Source organism: Nerophis lumbriciformis, linkage group LG32, assembly GCF_033978685.3.
Source record: "Nerophis lumbriciformis linkage group LG32, RoL_Nlum_v2.1, whole genome shotgun sequence".
Classification (NCBI taxonomy): Eukaryota; Metazoa; Chordata; class Actinopteri; order Syngnathiformes; family Syngnathidae; genus Nerophis; species Nerophis lumbriciformis.
In genome coordinates, this window is record NC_084579.2 from 7,757,558 (window position 1) to 7,778,224 (window position 20,667).

General features: G+C 40.9%; 1 protein-coding gene across 3 annotated transcripts in view; it reads right to left on the reverse strand.

The window, feature by feature from the left end:
* Nucleotides 1–1,632: 1,632 nt before the first annotated feature.
* Nucleotides 1,633–20,667, reverse strand: part of LOC133574579 (bone morphogenetic protein 1-like) — a 65,345-nt gene continuing 46,310 nt past the window's right edge. For 2 of the 3 annotated variants that reach the window (XM_061926758.1, XM_061926757.2), the window contains exons 16-21: nt 13,318–13,498; nt 13,110–13,235; nt 8,213–8,340; nt 7,929–8,142; nt 7,578–7,828; nt 1,635–2,586 (exon numbers count right to left, since the gene is read on the reverse strand). In XM_061926758.1, coding sequence (XP_061782742.1) covers nt 2,452–2,586; nt 7,578–7,828; nt 7,929–8,142; nt 8,213–8,340; nt 13,110–13,235; nt 13,318–13,498 — 1,035 coding nt within the window. In that variant the 3' untranslated portion in view covers nt 1,635–2,451. Of the gene's footprint in view, nt 2,587–7,577; nt 7,829–7,928; nt 8,143–8,212; nt 8,341–13,109; nt 13,236–13,317; nt 13,499–20,667 lie in introns of all 3 variants that reach the window. The other variant, XM_061926759.2, reaches the window with a different exon arrangement.

Consider the following 20,667-nt stretch of genomic DNA (forward strand, 5'->3'; position numbering starts at 1 on the left):
TGTATTTATCTTTTAATCTCCAAAAAGTAAGTGGTTGATTTGGGGAGTGACTGATGTAACTGGTGTTGTGTTAAAGTATGCTGGGACATATGGACATTTGTTTTAGATGAAATCCCAAAAAATATGTTGGATTTCTTTAACAATGCAATTTAAAAATGACGAAATTATCTATGAAATGGCTGGATTATACATCAAATAAAAACTTTTAATCTCCAAAAAGTGACTAATCAATGTTGGTTTTTAGAAGTAATAATATCATATATACATATATATATAGTATATATATATGGAAATATACATATATATATATGGAGAAATATAAATATATATATATATATAGTACAGGCAAAAAATTTGGACACACCTTCTCATTCAATGTGTTTTCTTTATTTTCATGACTATTTACATTGTAGATTGTCACTGAAGGCATCAAAACTATGAATGAACACATGTGGAGTCATGTACTTAACAAAAAAAGGTGAAATGAATGAAAACATGTTTTATATTCTCGTTTCTTCAGAATAGCCACCCTTAGCTCTGATTACTGGTTTGCACACTCTTGGCATTCTCTCCATGAGCTTCAAGAGGTAGTCACCTGAAATGGTTTTCACTTCACAGGTGTCATAGTTTTGATGCCTTCAGTGACAATCTACAATGTAAATAGTCGAGAAAATAAAGACAATGTATTGAAATGAGATGGTGTGTCCAAACTTTTGGTCTGCACTGTATATATATATATATATATATATATATATATATATATATATATATATATATATATATATATATATATATATATATATATATATATATATATATATATATATATATGTATGTGTGGGAAAAAAAATCACAAGACTATTTCATCTCTACAGGCCTGTTTCATGAGGGGGGTACCCTCAATCGTCAGGAGATTTTAATGGGAGCATTCGCATACCATGGTTTGTATAGGGCACAGAGTGGGTGGGTACAGGCTGGCCTAGGGGCGTGGTGATTGGTTCATGTGTTACCTAGGAGGTGTTTCCGTCTATGGCGGCATGTTGTTACAATTTCGCTGCGCTTGTTGAGGGATGACAGGTCTGGACGGTAGATAATAAACAGTTTCTCTTTCAAGCATAGGTTGCATCTTTTATTACCACTATTGTAAGGTGTGCTGGATGCAAGAATTTGCCATGTTATTGAATATTCAACATTATTGTCTTTGAGGTCCCAAATGTGTTACATTTGGCCCCTAGGCCAGCCTGTACCCACCCACTCTGTGCCCTATACAAACCATGGTATGCGAATGCTCCCATTAAAATCTCCTGACGATTGAGGGTACCCCCCTCATGAAACAGGCCTGTAGAGATGAAATAGTCTTGTGATTTTTTTTCCCACACATACATATATTGCGCTCTACTACGGTATCGAGCACTATTTTTTGGATAACCTTATTAAGACATATATATATATATATATATATATATATATATATATATATTTAAATAAGTGGCCAAACCACCTTGGTTACAGACACATGCATATAAGTATATCTGATATGTATTCTGTGATTATATACTTAATAGTGTCATATCAGGTCATTATGTATCGTATTGTTGATAAATAATAATATTATTATGTCTGAGTGATGAGGCAGGAAATGTTTAAGCTGTTGCTTCTTTCTGCTCATTTTCAGACTCACGCCATGTTTCTTTCTTTATTTTATTTTAATATAACTATTGATTTTTCAGATCAATATTGCTTCAAAGATGCTATTTTGTTTGAACTGTGTAGATGGAGAGTATTTTTGGTTTGTTGCGTTCAAATTAAGGAATTGCATTTTTTTTTTTTTTAAATGATGTTTTGGGAGTATACAGTAACTGATGTACCTGGTGCTGCGTTTAAGTACGCAGGAAATTATGAGGTTTGTTATAATACAACACAAAAAGACATAAAACTTGGGGATTTATTTAACAACGCAACTTAAAAATGACTAACTAGCTGTCAGTATCACGTGTAACACACATTGTCCTATATTGTAAACATGTTTTGTCCTAAAATCACAGCCCTCAGTGAAGTATTGTGTCTGCAACAGTTAATTTTAAAAGTGTGGAAAAGTGCTGTGTGTTATACGTAAGAGGGATTTGTAGAAGTAAGGAATATGTGCAAAAACACTATTCATTAAACATAAGCTTACAGTGGAGGGTCGTAAAAACATAGGAAAGTTAACAGCACGTCATTAGGTGTTTAAATGTAAAACTGTGCATGTTAAATCCCCACAGGGCACTAAATTGCTAATTACAGGCAGCGTGCAAGAGCTTGTACACCTACAATTATGTGAAATATATCATTTGTCTGCTGTAAATGTGACATTTGTGGTTTAAATCCATGCACTCCTTGCTGGGATGGGTGTGGGCCCAGCAAAAAGTGAAGAGTCTGCATTTGCAGTTTGGATGTGGTGTAAGTTTAAAGTCACTTGCTCACGTGCAAAGTGTCCTGGAACTTTGTGCTGGTGTAGAGCACGTGGAAACCTTTTCTACTGACACTGTCATCAGAGTGAAATTTCAACAGCAGGGCATCCCCGGCGGAGTAGATTTCCTCTGGAGTCTGGAGGAGGAGTAGGAAAAAAAGATGCAGGGATTTTAGCAGGGAGTACAATATTCCTCTCGTACGGTTAAATGAGGACGCCTCATATGGAGCTCTCTGTGGTTTTTGGTTCATACATGCAATACACACTGCAAAAAGTCAGTGTTCAAAAACAAGAAAAAAACAAACAAAAATTAGGGGTATTTTATTTGAACTAAGCAAAATTATCTGCCAATAGAACAAGAAAATTCGGCTTGTCAAGACTTTCCAAAACAAGTCAAATTGGCTAACCTCAATGAACCCAAAAATACCTTAAAATAAGTATATTCTCACTAATCCTATCCAGGAGATCGCAAAAAGCCGCTGCCTGACCAGGGCTCAGAAAATCTGCAGAGACTCTATGACATACTTGCCAACCTTGAGACCTCCGATTTCGGGAGGTGGGGGGCGGGGGGCGTGGTCAGGGGTGGGGCGGGGCGTGGTTAAGAGGGGTGGACTATATTGACAGCTACAATTCAGCAAGTCAAGTATTTCATACATATATATATATATATATATATATATATATATATATATATATATATATATATATATATATATATATATATATATATATATATATATATATATATATATACACATCCTGAAAATATGCAAACAAAACTGTGTTTAGATAATTGATACTTCAAACTTGCATAAATAAATCTTAAGGAATATAACATAACTTGGCTTCTGAGAGCTTCAAAATGTAATGAATAAAATGCTAAAGTTGTTGATAAACAAGCAATTATTTTAATAATTAAATATGGTCATTTTAAATGAATTATGATCATTTAAAATTAATTATTTCAAATATGTTTATTTTAATGCATAATTCTATGGCTGGATGTAATAAGGAGTCAGAAAAAATACAAATAAAAATACAATTAATTTTGATGTTTTTAGCAAAATATAGTAAAAATTTATTTGTTTTTTAATTAATAAATATATTTGTTTTTAGGTAAAATAAACATAATAATAATACAATTTATCTCTAGTCTGGATGATTTAGTTCTTGTCACCCTGTTGTCCTCCCGTCATGAAAAAAGGCTGTCCTCACTCAGGTCCGCATGGAGCTGGAGGGGGCGTGGCCTCCAGTTCCGGCTGAAAATCGGGAGATTTTCGGGAGAATATTTGTCCCGGGAGGTTTTCGGGAGAGGCGCTGAATTTCGGGAGTCTCCCGGAAAATTCGGGAGGGTTGGCAAGTATGGAGGACGTTAATGAAACTGGCTAACAATAAACCCACATAAGAAACCAAGAACTCGCCCTAGATCATTCTACAGGTATAACGTGGGTTGTGGGAAAGCGGACGTGAATACAGGCTGTTGACACGTCACTCAGATCCACATGGAGCTGGAGGGGGCGTGGCTTCCAGCTCCGTCTGAATTTCCTGGAGATTTTCGGGAGAAAGTTTGTCCCGGGAGGTTTTCGGGAGAGGCGCTGAATTTCGGGAGTCTCCCGGAAAATCCGGGAGGGTTGGCAAGTATGTTCTATGATGGCAAATATCAAGTAAACAACACCAAGGTTTCAAATGTTCCGTTGAAAATACACAACATTACACACGGGGCTCAAAAATCTATCAAAATGTTTTAGTATGACTTTGATGGATTGTCGGTGCATTAAACATACAAGTATTATATTATGGTAAGATATAAGGTATATAAGGTATATAAGGTAAGACATATTATCTGGTGTTTTGTTTCGCAATATTATGCAAAAGCAACTTTTCTTACCTTCTGGTACCTGCTGATCTGTATTTGGGATCTGCATAAATCCTGAAAATTTGCCCGCGTCCACTTTTGTACTTTATAAGCTTCTTGTTATGGGACACTCATCCTGCGCTGTTGCCATTTCTAATATAAAGTAGTGTAAAGTCCTTACTTATATCTGTCAGTAAACTCGCCATGAAAGCGCTGAAACATACCGGTGTAGTGAGTTTACATTATCAATAATATGACTCCTTAAATGCGCCCTATAATCCGGTGTGCCTTATATATCAATCAATCAATGTTTACTTATTTAGCCCTAAATCACGAGTGTTTCAAAGGGCTGCACAAGCCACAACGACATCCTGTCATGATCCGTGGCCCAGATCACGTTTTGGTATTTTCGGTTAGTTTTGGACTCCCTCAGTTCCTGTTTTGTGCACCCTTGAGTTTGTTTTAGTTACCATGGTTGCTTATTGTTTTCACCTGCCTCTGATTGGTGTTCGGGACGCTCACCTGTTCCCCGAGGACTAATCAGAGGCAAGTGAAAACAATACGCAACCATGGTAACTAAAACAAACTCAAGGGTGCACAAAACAGGAACTGAGGGAGTCCAAAACTAAACGAAAATACCAAAACATGATCTGGGCCACGGATCATGACAGGATGTCGTTGTGGCTTGTGCAGCCCTTTGAGACACTTGGGATTTAGGGCGATATAAGTCAAAATTGATTGATTGATTGATATATAAGGCACACCGGATTATAGGGCGCATTTAAGGAGTCATATTATTAATAATGTAAACTCACTACACCGGTATGTTTTAGCGCTTTCATGGCGAGTTTACTGCATACTTGCCAACCCTCCCGGATTTTCCGGGAGACTCCCGAAATTCAGCGCCTCTCCCGAAAACCTCCCGGGACAAATTTTCTCCCGAAAATCTCCCGAAATTCAGGCGGAACTGGAGGCCACGCCCCCTCCAGCTCCATGCGGACCTGAGTGACGTGTCGACAGCCTGTTCTCACGTCCGCTTTCCCACAATATATACAGCTAATGATCGAGGGCGAGTTCTTGGTTTCTTATGTGGGTTTATTGTACGGCAGTTTCATTAACGTCCTCCCAGCGCGGTAACAACACACAACAACAGCATTTCGTCTACGTAAAGCAGTTCGTCTGCCGTAAACAGCAATGTTGTGACACTTTTAAACAGGACAATACTGCCATCTACTGTACATGCATATGTGACCCACCCATAATGTGTCACATTTTTGTGTTGATTTATTTATTTTATTTTGTGGTTTAAATTCGTTTTTGGAGCTGTCATTCCACATTTATCAGTATTCACATTGGTCAGTAGGGGGCAGTAGGGCGTTTCTTCCCAATTGAATGCTATCACCTGCAGACCGGAAGTGTCTTGTCATTCTGTGAACAATTGAAACGTCCTGTGTGCTTTTTCCTCCTGTATAACAGGTTAGTTTTGGTGAATAAACTCACTGAATAATATCCACGTGATCTTTATAAGTTTAAGTACACATTCTGATGGTGGAGCCTAACTCTAAAGTGTTTGTGAGTTGTAGTTTGTATTTGTGAATGAATCCAGTGCACAGCTGCAGTAATCAATACAAAATGGCGACTTGAGTACGCAATGTTTATATAGGAACTTCTGATCCTAATTCAGACTCCCAAATTAGAGCTCCCGTTTTCTTATTGGTTTTATAATGTATATTTGTATAATGTGTGTGTTCTGAAATAGTGACAGAGAATAGAACAAGGATGGACAATTCAACCCTTAACTCAACAATGAGTAGATGAGTGTTATGTGTGTGTATATGTGTAAATAAATGAACACTGAAATTCAAGTATTTCTTTTATTCATTTATATATATATAGATAAATAATAATTTATTATATATATATATATATATATATATATATATATATAATAAAATATATATATTGCTAGAATTCACTGAAAGTCAAGTATTTTTTATATATATATATATATATATATATATATATATATATATATATATATATATATATCTTAACCACGCCCCCAACCACGAACTCCCAACCCCACCCCACCCCGACCACGCCCCCCACCCCCCACCTCCCGAAATTGGAGGTCTCAAGGTTGGCAAGTATGGTTTACTGACAGATATAAGTGAGAACTTTACACTACTTTATATTAGAAATGGCAACAGCGCAGGATGAATGTCCCATAACAAGAAGCTTATAGAGTACAAAAGCGGACGCGCGCAAATTTTCAGGGTTTATGCAGATCCCAAATACAGATCAGCAGGTACCAGAAGGTAAAAAAAGTTGCTTTTGTATGATATTGCGAAACAAAACCCCAGATAATATGTCTTATCTTATACGCACACCATAATAATACTCCTATGTTTAATGCGCCGACAATCCATCAAAGTCATACTAAAACATTTTGATGGATTTTTGAGCCCCGTATGTAATGTTCCATATTTTCAACGGAACATTTAAAATGTTGGTGTTGTTTACTTGAGTCATATTGCCGTCATAGAGTCTCTGCAGATTTTCTGAGTGTCAGGCTTGTCCCTGACAGTTTGGTCAAGTTTTAGTTTTTCCTCTGTCATTTCCTGTCAACGCTCTTATTTTGGTTATTTCCTACTTGTCTCCCTGAGTGCTGTGTCCCCTCAGCTGTGGCTGATTGGCACCTGGCCACACCTGGTGTCAATCAGCCAGCTGCTATTTAAACCTGCCTTCCCCTCCAGTCAATGCTGGATTATTGTCGTTCCTACCTGTCGTGTCGTTGTTTGCTGTATGCTGTCGTTGCTAGCTGTGTGCGTTAAGCTATTCCCTGGATCCTGACTCCTGTTCCTGCTTCCTGGTTTCTGGTTCGTGTTTTCCTTTTCTTATTTTTTGAACATTAAAACCATGTTTTCTTGTACCAAGCCTGCTGCCATCTCTGCATCTTGGGGTTCGTCAACAACACACTCTGACACTGAGCCCTGGTCAGGCACATCCTCGGCTCAGATCCCACATCAGGGCAAGAAAGAACTCAACCCAATGGGATGACAATGAGAAACCTTGGAAAAAAGATCGAAAATAGACCATTCATCGGCAGTGCGCCTTATAATCCTATGGTCCGGAAAATACGGTACTTTGTGTAAGTTCTTTACTGCTATTTTTTTGTTGAACGCTGGACAAATAGTGGGATGGCCTCTATTAGAGTGGAGGTTACCATTGGAGGGAATATTCAAGTGTTGTTTACAAAGTGGACATATCTACCCCGGATCCGCAGAATCGTCCCAGCCGTGGGGACTTGACGTCGGCCCCGTCGTAAAGCTCGACGTAATCGTAGCCGCAGTCAGGCTCCTCCTCCACCTCAAACACCTGGAAGAGGAGCTCCACTCCGTAACCTTTCTCTGCAGAGATGACCCACGCGCAGTCAGAGCCTCCTGGATAGTTGTTGTCTCCAAACTCGGCATGCGAGTACAAATCTTTCGTTTTGACCTCAGCGTAAAGGCTGCCTCCGCATTCTGGAGCCACCACAAAATTAGAGGGCAGAAAGAAGACAGGGAAGAGTGCTTCTTTCCTTTAACCATTTTACGGCCTACTATCATTTTGAATGGAGGTTACCTGCTCTGTACGAGGCCTCAAAGCCTCTCTTTTGCACAGAGTTGTCGGAGAAGAAACGTAGAAACATGGCGTTGGCGCTGGAGACGACCGGAGGAGGCTTCTTTGTGCCGCAGACGTGTCCCAGACTGGAGGCGCGGACATCTGTCCCGTCAAAAATTTCCAAATGGTCGTAAGCACACTGCATATGAGCCTCCATGTCGATCTCGTTGAACACCTCAGTGGGGAAAAAATAAAGTGTGACAAAAGCAACTGCTAAACGATCAAACTAAAAAGTGCGTGATTACAAGTTGTATCCGATGACCCGGAGTTGTGGACAGAAGCCAGGTGCAGGCCTTCTTGCTGGGGTACTTCTCGGGCCAGTTGGGGCTGCTAATGGTGCCTGATACGCCGTTAATCATGTGATCACAGCCCGCTGGAAATGTCAGAACCCATACACACATGTACAGTGAGCAGCACCATTTGATGCACACATTTCCTATCAGCTTTCATTTTAATAAGTGTACTCTTTTAACACAACCAACTTACAGTTCTTAAGTAAGATTTTAGAAAAATGTTTTTTTAACCAAGTCTATAGCTTTTTAAAAAGAAAACACATTTTAGAAGGACATCAGTCGGGTTTTAAGATGAATCGCAGTATCGAAAAAGCACTTTTAAAGACTTTAAATCAGGGGTGCTCATTACGTCGATCGCGAGCTACCGGTCGATCTCGGAGGGTGTGTCAGTCGATCACCAGCCAGGCATTAAAAAAATAGTCCTAAAAATGAGCGATCATAAATCTTCACTATGACGTCACTTTCGTCACTTGATTGACATTCACGGCACCCGAGGGTCTTCTGAGATGACGCTGGCTGCTGCCAGCTCATTAAAATTACCGACTGGAAGGCGAGAAACACTTTATTTCAACAGACTCTGGCGCCGTACCTGTCGTCAAAACTCCAAAGACCGACTGCACAGTTGCACAGTTGCGCTAACAAAACGAGTCTCAGAAAGCTGGCGTGCACAAGCTAGCAAGCTACGGAGTTTGCCGACAATGTATTTCTTGTAAAGTGTATACAAAGGAGTACGGAAGCTGGACAAATTAAGATGCCAAAAACCAACCACTTTCATGTGGTATTGGACAGAAAGGAGGACTTTTTTTCTCCTCCATTCGAAAATGCGGACGATTTTAGCACCACTGTCTGATTCCTATCAATGCAAGTCATCAGAATCAGGTAATACACCAACTTATATTCTTGTCTTCATGAAATAAAGGAATCTATATGTGTTAAACATGCCTGTATTATCTTTAAACACCTTTAACTTATTAACAATATTAACTATATGTGTTAAACATGCTTGTATTATCATTAAACACCTTTAACTTGTTAACAATATTAACTATATGTATTAAACATGCTTGTATTATCATTAAACACATTTAACTTGTTAACAATATTAACTATATGTGTTAAACATGCTTGTATTATCTTTAAACACCTTTAACTTATTAATAATATTAACTATATGTATTAAACATGCTTGTATTATCATTAAACACCTTTAATTTATTAACAATATTAACTATATGTATTAAACATTCTTGTATTATCATTAAACCCCTTTAATTTATTAACAATATTAACTATGTGTTAAACATGATTGCATTATCATTAAACACCTTTAATTTATTAACAATATTAACTATATGTGTTAAACATGCTTGCATTATCATTAAACACCTTTAACTTATTAACAAAAACATATATTTCATAAATAAGTAAATATAAATTATATATATGAATGAGGTAGATCCCCACGACTTGATCAATTGAAAAGTAGCTCGCCTGCAGAAAAAGTGTGAGCACCCCTGCTTTAAATGAATGAATAATAATAATGAACGGTGGAATTTAGATAGACAGAATTTCTAGGCGCAGTCAGGGCGTTGAGGGGATCCGGTTCGGTGGCTGCAGGATTAGGTCTCTGCTTTTTGCAGATGATGTGGTCCTGATGGCTTCATCTGGCCAGGATCTTCAGCTCTCACTGGATCGGTTCTCAGCCGAGTGTGAAGCGACTGGGATGAGAATCAGCACCTCCAAGTCCGAGTCCATGGTTCTCGCCCGGGAAAGGGTGGAGTGCCATCTCCAAGTTGCGGGGGGAGATCTTGCCCCGAGTGGAGGAGTTCAAGTACCGAGGAGTCTTGTTCACAAGTGGATTGTGAGATCGACAGGCAGATCGGTGCGGCGTCTTCAGTAATGCGGACGCTGTATCGATCCGTTGTGGTGAAGAAGGAGCTGAGCCGGAAGGCAAAGCTCTCAATTTACCGGTCGATCTACGTTCCCATCCTCACCTATGGTCATGAGCTTTGGGTTATGACCGAAAGGACAAGATCACGGGTACAAGCGGCCAAAATGAGTTTCCTCCTCCGGGTGGCGGGGCTCTCCCTTAGAGATAGGGTGAGAAGCTCTGTCATCCGGGAGGAACTCAGAGTAAAGCCGCTGCTCCTCCTCATGGAGAGGAGCCAGATGAGGTGGTTCGGGCATCTGCTCAGCATGCCACCCGAACGCCTCCCTAGGGAGGTGTTTAGGGCACGTCTGACCGGCAGGAGGCCAAGGGGAAGACCCAGGACACGTTGGGAAGACTATGTCTCGCGGCTGGCCTGGGAACGCCTCGGGATCCCCCGGGAGGAGCTGGACGAAGTGGCTGGGGAGAGGGAAGTCTGGGCTTCTCTGCTTAGGCTGCTGCCCCCGCAACCCGACCTCGGATAAGCGGAAGAAAATGGATGGATGGAATTTAGATAATGAAAATCTCCAATTCTGCTGGATCAGAGCGCATGCTTTTGATACAGTAGAGCAGACCTGGGCAAAATACGGCCTGATGCCCACATGCGGCCCGTTATGATTTTCAATCCGGGCTGCCGGACGTTCTACATAATTTTTTGAGACCTTTAACATCAAAACTGTCACCGCCATTATGATGTGCAGTGCTGTTTTTAAATGACCGTGAGTCTTGATCTATAAAAAGTATTTCAATGGTCGAAATCTGTGCTTTTGGGTGTTATAAGAGTTATCACGGTAATCTACGTCGTAGCAGCTCATACGAGAACAAAGTACAGTGGGCGGGGTTTGTTTCCAGAGCAGATAGCTCGAAACGCGTGTGTCAGAAACTGATGCGGAAGCAGATTTTTACATGATAATATATCATGTTGTCGGTGTTTATATTTTGCATTCATATTTTGCTGTTTTTTACATTTTTGTGGGGGTTTTGTTTGATTGTAAAAGATACACAACAATCGAGGAGCTGGTCTGAGAAGAAAAAGAGGAGCGATGTTCATATGTTGTTAATATTCAGTGTTTTATTGTTCATAGTTAATATTATAAATCCCACCTTCTTTATTTTCATGTACATTTTGGGTGTCCTATTAAGTAAAAAACTGTAAAATTCCATTTTGTTTTTTTTTGACGTGGTCTGTCATAACTTTTTTAGAACTCTATCGGACATTGTGACTTTTGGTATTAGTGTTCCGAAAAAAAAAGGGACCCAAACACACATACCGCACAGCAGATTTTTACAGCTAAATGTGTACGTATAATTTATACACACATACACCTTGGCTCCCCAGACACATTTTTTTTCTCTCAATGTGGCCCCCGAGTCAAAATATTTGCCCAGCTCTGCAGTAGACCATCACATTTGAATAAATTGACTTAGACATCTGGTCTGCCTCTCTGGTACTGTTTTTCAACTGGTTGCATTCTTATCTCACAGACAGATGTTTTTATGCATGCCTGGATACATGTTACTTAGCAACCTGTGAAATAAAGTGTGGGGTTCCCCAAGGCTCAATCTTAGGTCCCATTCTTTTCAATCTTGGCATGCTGCCTTTTGAGGAAGTCATTAACACCTCTTAAGGCCCAAGCTGTTTGTTTACATGCTTTTTTTTATTTCTCTTTTCTATTTGAGCTTATTGGACCCTAATTAGAATAAAAACCAAGAATCATCTTTTGATATGATGTACTTAGTCCATTAGTACACAAATGTGTACTTCATGTTTAGTGACATGCTAATTCTTATTTTTACACTTTTTATTCCAAATTCCATTGTATGTTATACTCTTCTGACACCACCAGATGGCAGTATAAGTGTCCACATAAGCGGCCATAAGACCCCAATTCAGTAGTGTACACAATTTTGGAAATAAGAGCTAAAAGGTGCTGTCCACGCATGTGGCCACTAAGCCTTTAGAGGTTTTTGATTAATTAAGAGAGAAGGCATCATCTTTTCAATCTTGACATGCTGCCTTTTGAGGAAGTCATTAACACCTCTTAAGTCTTAAGGCCCAAGCTGTTTGTTTACATGCTTTTTTTATTTCTCTTTGCTATTTGAGCTTATTGGACCCTAACTAAAATAAAAACCAAGAATCCTCTTTTGATATGATGTACTTAGTCCATAAGTACACAAATGTGCACTTCGTGTTTAGTGACATGCTAATTCTTATTTTTACACTTTTTTTTCCCAAATTCCATTGTATGTTATACTCTTCTGACACCACCAGATGGCAGTATGTGTCCACATAAGCGGCCATAAGACCCCAATTCAGTAGTGTACACAATTTTGGAATTAAGAGCTAAAAGGTGCTGTCCACGCATGTGGCCACTAAGCCTTTAGAGGTTTTTAATTAATTAAGAGAGAAGGCATCAGTTTCATGTGTCACGCATCAGTTTTACTGATCATTTCAAACCCCTATTGGATCCTAACTTATTTTCTGTTATTTTCTATTTCCATCCATTTTCTACCGCTTGTCCCTTTCGGAGTCGTGGGGGGCGCTGGAGCCTATCTCAGCTACATTCGGGCGGAAGGCGGGGTACACCCTGGACAAGTCGCCCCCTCACCGCAGTATTTTCTATTTCATTTATTGCTATTATCACTACTATTATTCTCACAAATTTATGTTTTAGCCAATGTGTTATTTATATTTTATTTTGTACATATTGTATATTTTAAAATATGTTTTAGATTACGTAAATTGTATTTATTCTCCAGTGTGAAAGCCTCAAAGGTGGCGTTTTTCCTCAATTCTCAGTGCCATGCCATGTTTTGTTATTGTCACTAGTGCTGTGTGTGTCTTTTCTTCTTCTATGCGCTGCAACGTGTCTGTGCACAAAGGTGCTATGAAAATAAATGATGACTTTTGCACTTCTTCACCTTCTTTGCAGTCATGCTTGTTGTCGTGAAGAGCGAAGCCGCTGCGGCACCGGCACTTGTAGCTTCCCATGGTGTTCACACATTCATGCTGGCAACCGGCGTTTTTATCCGAACACTCGTCCATATCTGCAAAGCAAGATTTTGCAGAGTTGTGTATCGACTAATTAGAACAAGACGACAACACCGGCAGCCATGGTTGACTCTTAACCAAAAAAGAAGTGAGCCTTGAATCCTCTCTTGGACACGGTGTTGTCGGACTTGAATTCGACTCTCATGGTGTTCTGCTGTGAGGTTACAGGGTCGGGTTTCTCCTCGCCGCAGAACTTCCCGTGGAGATTTGCGTCCGCGGTAGCGCCACTGCGCACGTCCACATAATCGTATTTACACACCTGATGGAAACACAGTTAAAGGGGAACATTATGACCAGACCTATCCATCCATCCATCCATCTTCTTCCGCTTATCCGAGGTCGGGTCGCGGGGGCAGCAGCTTAAGCAGGGAAGCCCAGACTTCCCTCTCCCCAGCCACTTCGTCCAGCTCTTCCTGTGGGACCCCGAGGCGTTCCCAGGCCAGCCGGGAGACATAGTCTTCCCAACGTGTCCTGGGTCTTCCCCGCGGCCTCCTACCGGTCGGACGTGCCCTAAACACCTCCCTAGGGAGGCGTTCGGGTGGCATCCTGACCAGATGCCCGAACCACCTCATCTGGCTCCTCTCGATGTGGAGGAGCAGCGGCTTTACTTTGAGCTCCCCCCGGATGGCAGAGCTTCTCACCCTATCTCTAAGGGAGAGCCCCGCCACCCGGCGGAGGAAACTCATTTCGGCCGCTTGTACCCGTGATCTTGTCCTTTCGGTCATAACCCAAAGCTCATGACCATAGGTGAGGATGGGAACGTAGATCGACCGGTAAATTGAGAGCTTTGCCTTCCGGCTCAGCTCCTTCTTCACCACAACGGATCGATACAGCGTCCGCATTACTGAAGACGCCGCACCGATCCGCCTGTCGATCTCACGATCCACTCTTCCCCCACTCGTGAACAAGACTCCGAGGTACTTGAACTCCTCCACTTGGGGCAAGATCTCCTCCCCAACCCGGAGATGGCACTCCACCCTTTTCTGGGCGAGAACCATGGACTCGGACTTGGAGGTGCTGATTCTCATCCCAGTCGCTTCACACTCAGCTGCGAACCGATCCAGTGAGAGCTGAAGATCCTGGCCAGATGAAGCCATCAGGACCACATCATCTGCAAAAAGCAGAGACCTAATCCTGCAGCCACCAAACCAGATCCCCTCAACGCCTTGACTGCGCCTAGAAATTCTGTCCATAAAAGTTATGAACAGAATCGGTGACCAGACCTATGTAAGCGTCAATATATACCTTGATGTTGCAGAAAAAAGACCATATATTTTTTTAACCGATTTCCGAACTCTAAATGGGTGAATTTTGGCGAATTAAACGACTTTCTATTATTCGTTCTCGGAGCGATGACGTCACGTTGTGACACATCGGGAAGCAATCCGCCATTTTCTCAAACACAGAGTCAAATCAGCTCTGTTATTTTCCGTTTTTTCGACTGTTTTCCGTACCTTGGAGACATCATGCCTCGTCGGTGTGTTGTCGGAGGGTGTAACAACACGAACAGGGACGGATTCAAGTTGCACCAGTGGCCCAAAGATGCGAAAGTGGCAAGAAATTGGACGTTTGTTCCGCACACTTTACCGACGAAAGCTATGCTACGACCAGTGTTGGGACTAACGCGTTACAAAGTAACGCGTTACTGTAACGCCGTTAGTTTCGGCGGTAACTAGTAATCTAACGCGTTATTTTTTATATTCAGTAACTCAGTTACCGTTACTACATGATGCGTTACTGCGTTATTTTACGTTATTTTTCATGTAGTATTGGCTAGAAACAGAAGATCTGAGTGTGTTTTATTGCAGCGCTTCGGTGGAAAAGAAAAGGCGTGCTTTGTGTGGGTGGGGGCGGGGGGGGGGACTCCCATACCGCAGTTGAGGAGCGCAGGGGAGACGTTCCTCCAGGGCCTATGTACGTCTTCGGGGCTAACAACGTTCACTTTACCCAGCAGTGGGTCTTTACAGCTGAGGGTGAATGACGAGACCGGCGGTTTGTTGCAACTTTGTGATTTTATTGGACGCAGCCATCCACCAAGCTAGAGCACCTGCACGCACTCACTGTCGCCGCTCGCTCACCTCTCTCGCCCACTCACTCACTGACGTCACTCACCTCACATGCTGTCATATCTTAAAGGGCCACACACACACACACACACACACACACACACACACACACACACACACACACACACACACACACACACACACATACGCTACTCTCATAACAAGTAACAAGACATCATGGCGAAGCCAGAAGTCGAGTTTTTTAACATGGAGACATTCTCAATACTTTTCTTTTGTCGAGCACAAAGAAAATGACATTTTAGTTAAATGTAAGTTGTGTCTTGGATCAAAGATCCTATCTACTTAAAGTTAAAGTGCCATTACGTTGCAGCTATTTAAAATAGTTTTGTCAATTTGTTCTGGCCTGAAATAAATTGGCCTTTTGAAACATATCTTTGTCTTTGTGTGTTGTATGTAGAGCACATTGCTTAGCAGAGTTCAGTGATGCAAATGCATGTCAAGTTGATCAACAGATTGTATTATTCTCCAGTGCAATAACAGTACTGAAATGAAGGCTAAAAGGGCATTAATGGGAGCCTTAAAAAAAGGGGGGAAAAAGAAGTAACTAAATAGTTACTTTTCACAGTAACGCATTACTTTTTGGTGTAAGTAACTGAGTTAGTAACTAAGTTACTTTTGAAATAAAGTAACTAGTAACTGTAACTAGTTACTGGTTTTCAGTAACTAACCCAACACTGGCTACGACAGAGATGGCAAGAATGTGTGGATATCCTGCGACACTCAAAGCAGATGCATTTCCAACGATAAAGTCAAAGAAATCTGCCGCCAGACCCCCATTGAATCTGCCGTAGTGTGTGAGCAATTCATAGACAAAGGACCTCGGTAGCACGGCAAGCAATGGCGGCAGTTTGTTCCCGCAGACGAGCGAGCTAAACCCCCTGGATGTCTTGGCTCACACCGTCCCTTATGCCACCGAAGATGATCAAGAGAAGAATATCGACCGTAGCTTCCCTGGCCTGCTGACATCAACTCCAAAACTGGACAGATCAGCTTTCAGGAAAAGAGAGCGGATGAGGGTATGTCTACATAATATATTAATTGATGAAAATTGGGCTGTCTGCACTCTCAAAGTGCACGTTGTTGCCAAATGTATTTCATATGCTGTAAACCTAGTTCATAGTTGTTAGTTTCCTTTAATGCCAAACAAACACATACCAATCGTTGGTTAGAAGGCGATCGCCGAATTCGTCCTCGCTTTCTCCCGTGTCGCTGGCTGTCGTGTTGTTTTCGTCGGTTTCGATTGCATACGGTTCAAACCGATATGGCTCAATAGCTTCAGTTTCTTCTTCAATTTCGTTTTCGCTACCTGCCTCCACACTACAACCATCCGTTTCAATACATGCGTAATCTGTTGAATCGCTTAAGCCGCTGAAATCCGAGTCTGAATCCGAGCTAATGTCGCTATAGCTTGCTGTTCTATGCGCCATGTTTGTTTGTGTTGGCATCACTGTGTGACGTCACAGGAAAATGGACGGGTGTATATAACGATGGTTAAAATCAGGCACTTTGAAGCTTTTTTTAGGGATATTGCGTGATGGGTAAAATTTTGAAAAAAACTTCGAAAAATAAAATAAGCCACTGGGAACTGATTTTTAATGGTTTTAACCCTTCTGAAATTGTGATAATGTTCCCCTTTAAGTCATTGAGGAATTGATGCATGAGGTATCAACACACTGTTATACTTCCTTGAATGCTATGATTAACTCCTCTCCAGGGCCCTCATTCACAAGACTACTAAAGGGCCCCACATCCCACTCTAAACCTGACGTCGCCGCCCCATACGGACATACTTTGTATGTGTACATGTAAAAACTACTGTGGACGTACTTCCCCGGAGTTCCACTGTTAGACACAGCACCGGAGCCAAGCGCGTAGGTTTTAACAATGTTTTAATCATCAGATTGTTTTCAGTAAGTTCTCTCTCAAGCAAGACGCGACTTTTCGAACCACGCCCGTAACCTCTCTTCCCCTCTGCTCCCGGCCGCTTACTGTTAAAGACAACAGACGATTAGATTAACACAGACCACCTGTGAAATCTAATCACCTGCCAGCTGTGTCTCGCCGTCAGTACCATTGGACAGCGGCGGTGACTTTTCCTCCTGCAAGCAGCGCTGACTACACCTCCCGCCACAACTACGTACTGCTTGAAATGCAGCTTGCATGAAAAAGTCAAACCGGCTTCAGGTTTTTGACATTTTAAAGATGGGATTAACATATCTAGATAAAACCCACTAAATATATATCTTTTTTCAATGTTAAAATGTTTTTTCTTAGTTTAAAAAAAAAAAAAAAAAGGGCCTACAGTGCATCCAAAAAGTATTCATAGAGCTTCACTTTTTCCACATTTTGTTATGATACAGCCTTTAGTCCAAAATAGAATACATTTTTGTCCTCAAAATTCTACACACAATACCCTATGACAGGGGTCGGCAACCCAAAATGTTGAAAGAGCCATATTGGACCAAAAATACAAAAACAAATCTGTCTGGAGCCGCAAAAAATTAAAAGCCATATTACATACAGATGTATGTGTCATGAGATATAAATTGAATTAAGAGGACTTAAAGGAAACTAAATGAGCTCAAATATAGCTACAAATGAGGCATAATGATGCAATATGTACATATAGCTAGCCTAAATAGCATGTTAGCATCGATTAGCTTGCAGTCATGCAGTGACCAAATATGTCTGATTAGCACTCCACACAAGTCCATAACATCAACAAAACTCACCTTTCATGCACAATGTTAAAAGTTTGGTGGACAAAATGAGACAGAAAAAGAAGTGGCATAAAACACGTCCTAGAAAGTCGGAGAAAGTTATACATGTAAACAAACTACTGTGAGTTCAAGGACCGCCAAAATTAGTAGGACAAAACGGCGCTTGCCAAATACTCGAATCAGTGAAGCATGTTTAATATAAACAGTGTGCTTTATAACAATTAGGGAGGTTTGTGTCATGTTTGTCCTCCTACAGAAACCATATTAAAACAAAAAATAGATTTTTTTCCCCTCATCTTTTTCCATTTTTTATAAATTTTTTAAAAAGCTCCATAGAGCCACTAGGGCGGCGCTAAAGAGCCGCATGCGGCTCTAGAGCCGCGGGTTGCCGTCCCCTGCCCTATGACAATGTGAAATGTATTTTAATTTTTTTAATTTTGCAAATGTTTTACAAATAAAAAAACAGAAAAATAACATGTACATAAGTATTCACAGCCTTTGCTCAACTTTGTTGATGCACCTTTTATTGTATTATTTTCGGGTCTCCCTATGTCTATCATTAAAAGATTGCAGTTGGTACAAAATGCGGCTGCTAGACTTTTGACAAGAACAAGAAAGTTTGATCATATTACGCCTATACTGTATATACCTTTATATACTTATATATATATACCTATACTGGTTCACCTGCACTGGCTTCCTGTGCACTTAAGATGTGACTTTAAGGTTTTACTACTTACGTATAAAATACTACACGGTCTAGCTCCATCCTCTCTTGCTGATTGTATTGTACCATATGTCCCGGCAAGAAATCTGCGTTCAAAGAACTCCGGCTTATTAGTGATTCCCAGAGCCCCAAAAAAGTCTGTGGGCTATAGAGCGTTTTCTATTAGCTCTAGTACTCTCACTATTATGTTAGATCCACTATGGACTGGACTCTCACAATATTATACTAGATCCACTATGGACTGGACTCTCACACTATTATGTTAGATCCACCATGGACTGGACTCTCACACTATTATGTTAGATCCACTATGGACTGGACTCTCACACTATTATGCTAGATCCACTATGGACTGGACTCTCACACTATTATGTTACATCCACTATGGACTGGACTCTCACACTATTATGTTAGATCCACTATGGACTGGACTCTCACACTATTATGTTAGATCCACTATGGACTGGACTCTCACACTATTATGTTAGATCCACTATGGACTGGACTCTCACACTATTATGTTAGATCCACTATGGACTGGACTCTCACTATTATGTTAGATCCACTATGGACTGGACTCTCACACTATTATGTTAGATCCACTATGGACTGGACTCTCACAATATTATGCTAGATCCACTATGGACTGGACTCTCACACTATTATGTTAGATCCACTATGGACTGGACTCTCACTATTATGTTAGATCGACTATGGACTGGACTCTCACACTATTATGTTAGATCCACTATGGACTGGACTCTCACTATTATGTTAGATCCACTATGGACTGGACTCTCACACTATTATGTTAGATCCACTATGGACTGGACTCTCACTATTATGTTAGATCCACTATGGACTGGACTCTCACTATTATGTTAGATCCACTATGGACTGGACTCTCACAATATTATGCTAGATCCACTATGGACTGGACTCTCTCACTATTATGTTAGATCCACTATGGACTGGACTCTCACTATTATGTTAGATCCACTATGGACTGGACTCTCACAATATTATGCTAGATCCACTATGGACTGGACTCTCTCACTATTATGTTAGATCCACTATGGACTGGACTCTCACAATATTATGCTAGATCCACTATGGACTGAACTCTCACACTATTATGTTAGATCCACTATGGACTGGACTCTTACAATATTATGCTAGATCCACTATTGACTGGACTCTCACACTATTATGCTAGATCCACTATGGACTGGACTCTCACACTATTATGTTAGATCCACTATGGACTGGACTCTCACACTATTATGTTAGATCCACTATGGACTGGACTCTCACACTATTATGTTAGATCCACGATGGACTGGACTCTCACAATATTATGCTAGATCCACTATGGACTGGACTCTCACACTATTATGTTAGATCCACTATGGACTGGACTCTCACACTATTATGCTAGATCCACTATGGACTGAACTCTCACACTATTATGTTAGATCCACTATGGACTGGACTCTCACAATATTATGCTAGATCCACTATGGACTGGACTCTCACACTATTATGTTAGATCCACTATGGACTGGACTCTCACACTATTATGTTAGATCCACTATGGACTGGACTCTCACAATATTATGCTAGATCCACTATGGACTGGACTCTCACACTATTATGTTAGATCCACTATGGACTGGACTCTCACACTATTATGTTAGATCCACTATGGACTGGACTCTCACACTATTATGTTAGATCCACTATGGACTGGACTCTCACACTATTATGTTAGATCCACTATGGACTGGACTCTTACACTATTATGTTAGATCCACTATGGACTGGACTCTCACACTATTATGTTAGATCCACTATGGACTGGACTCTCCAGGATCCCCCAGGAGGAAGTTGCTAA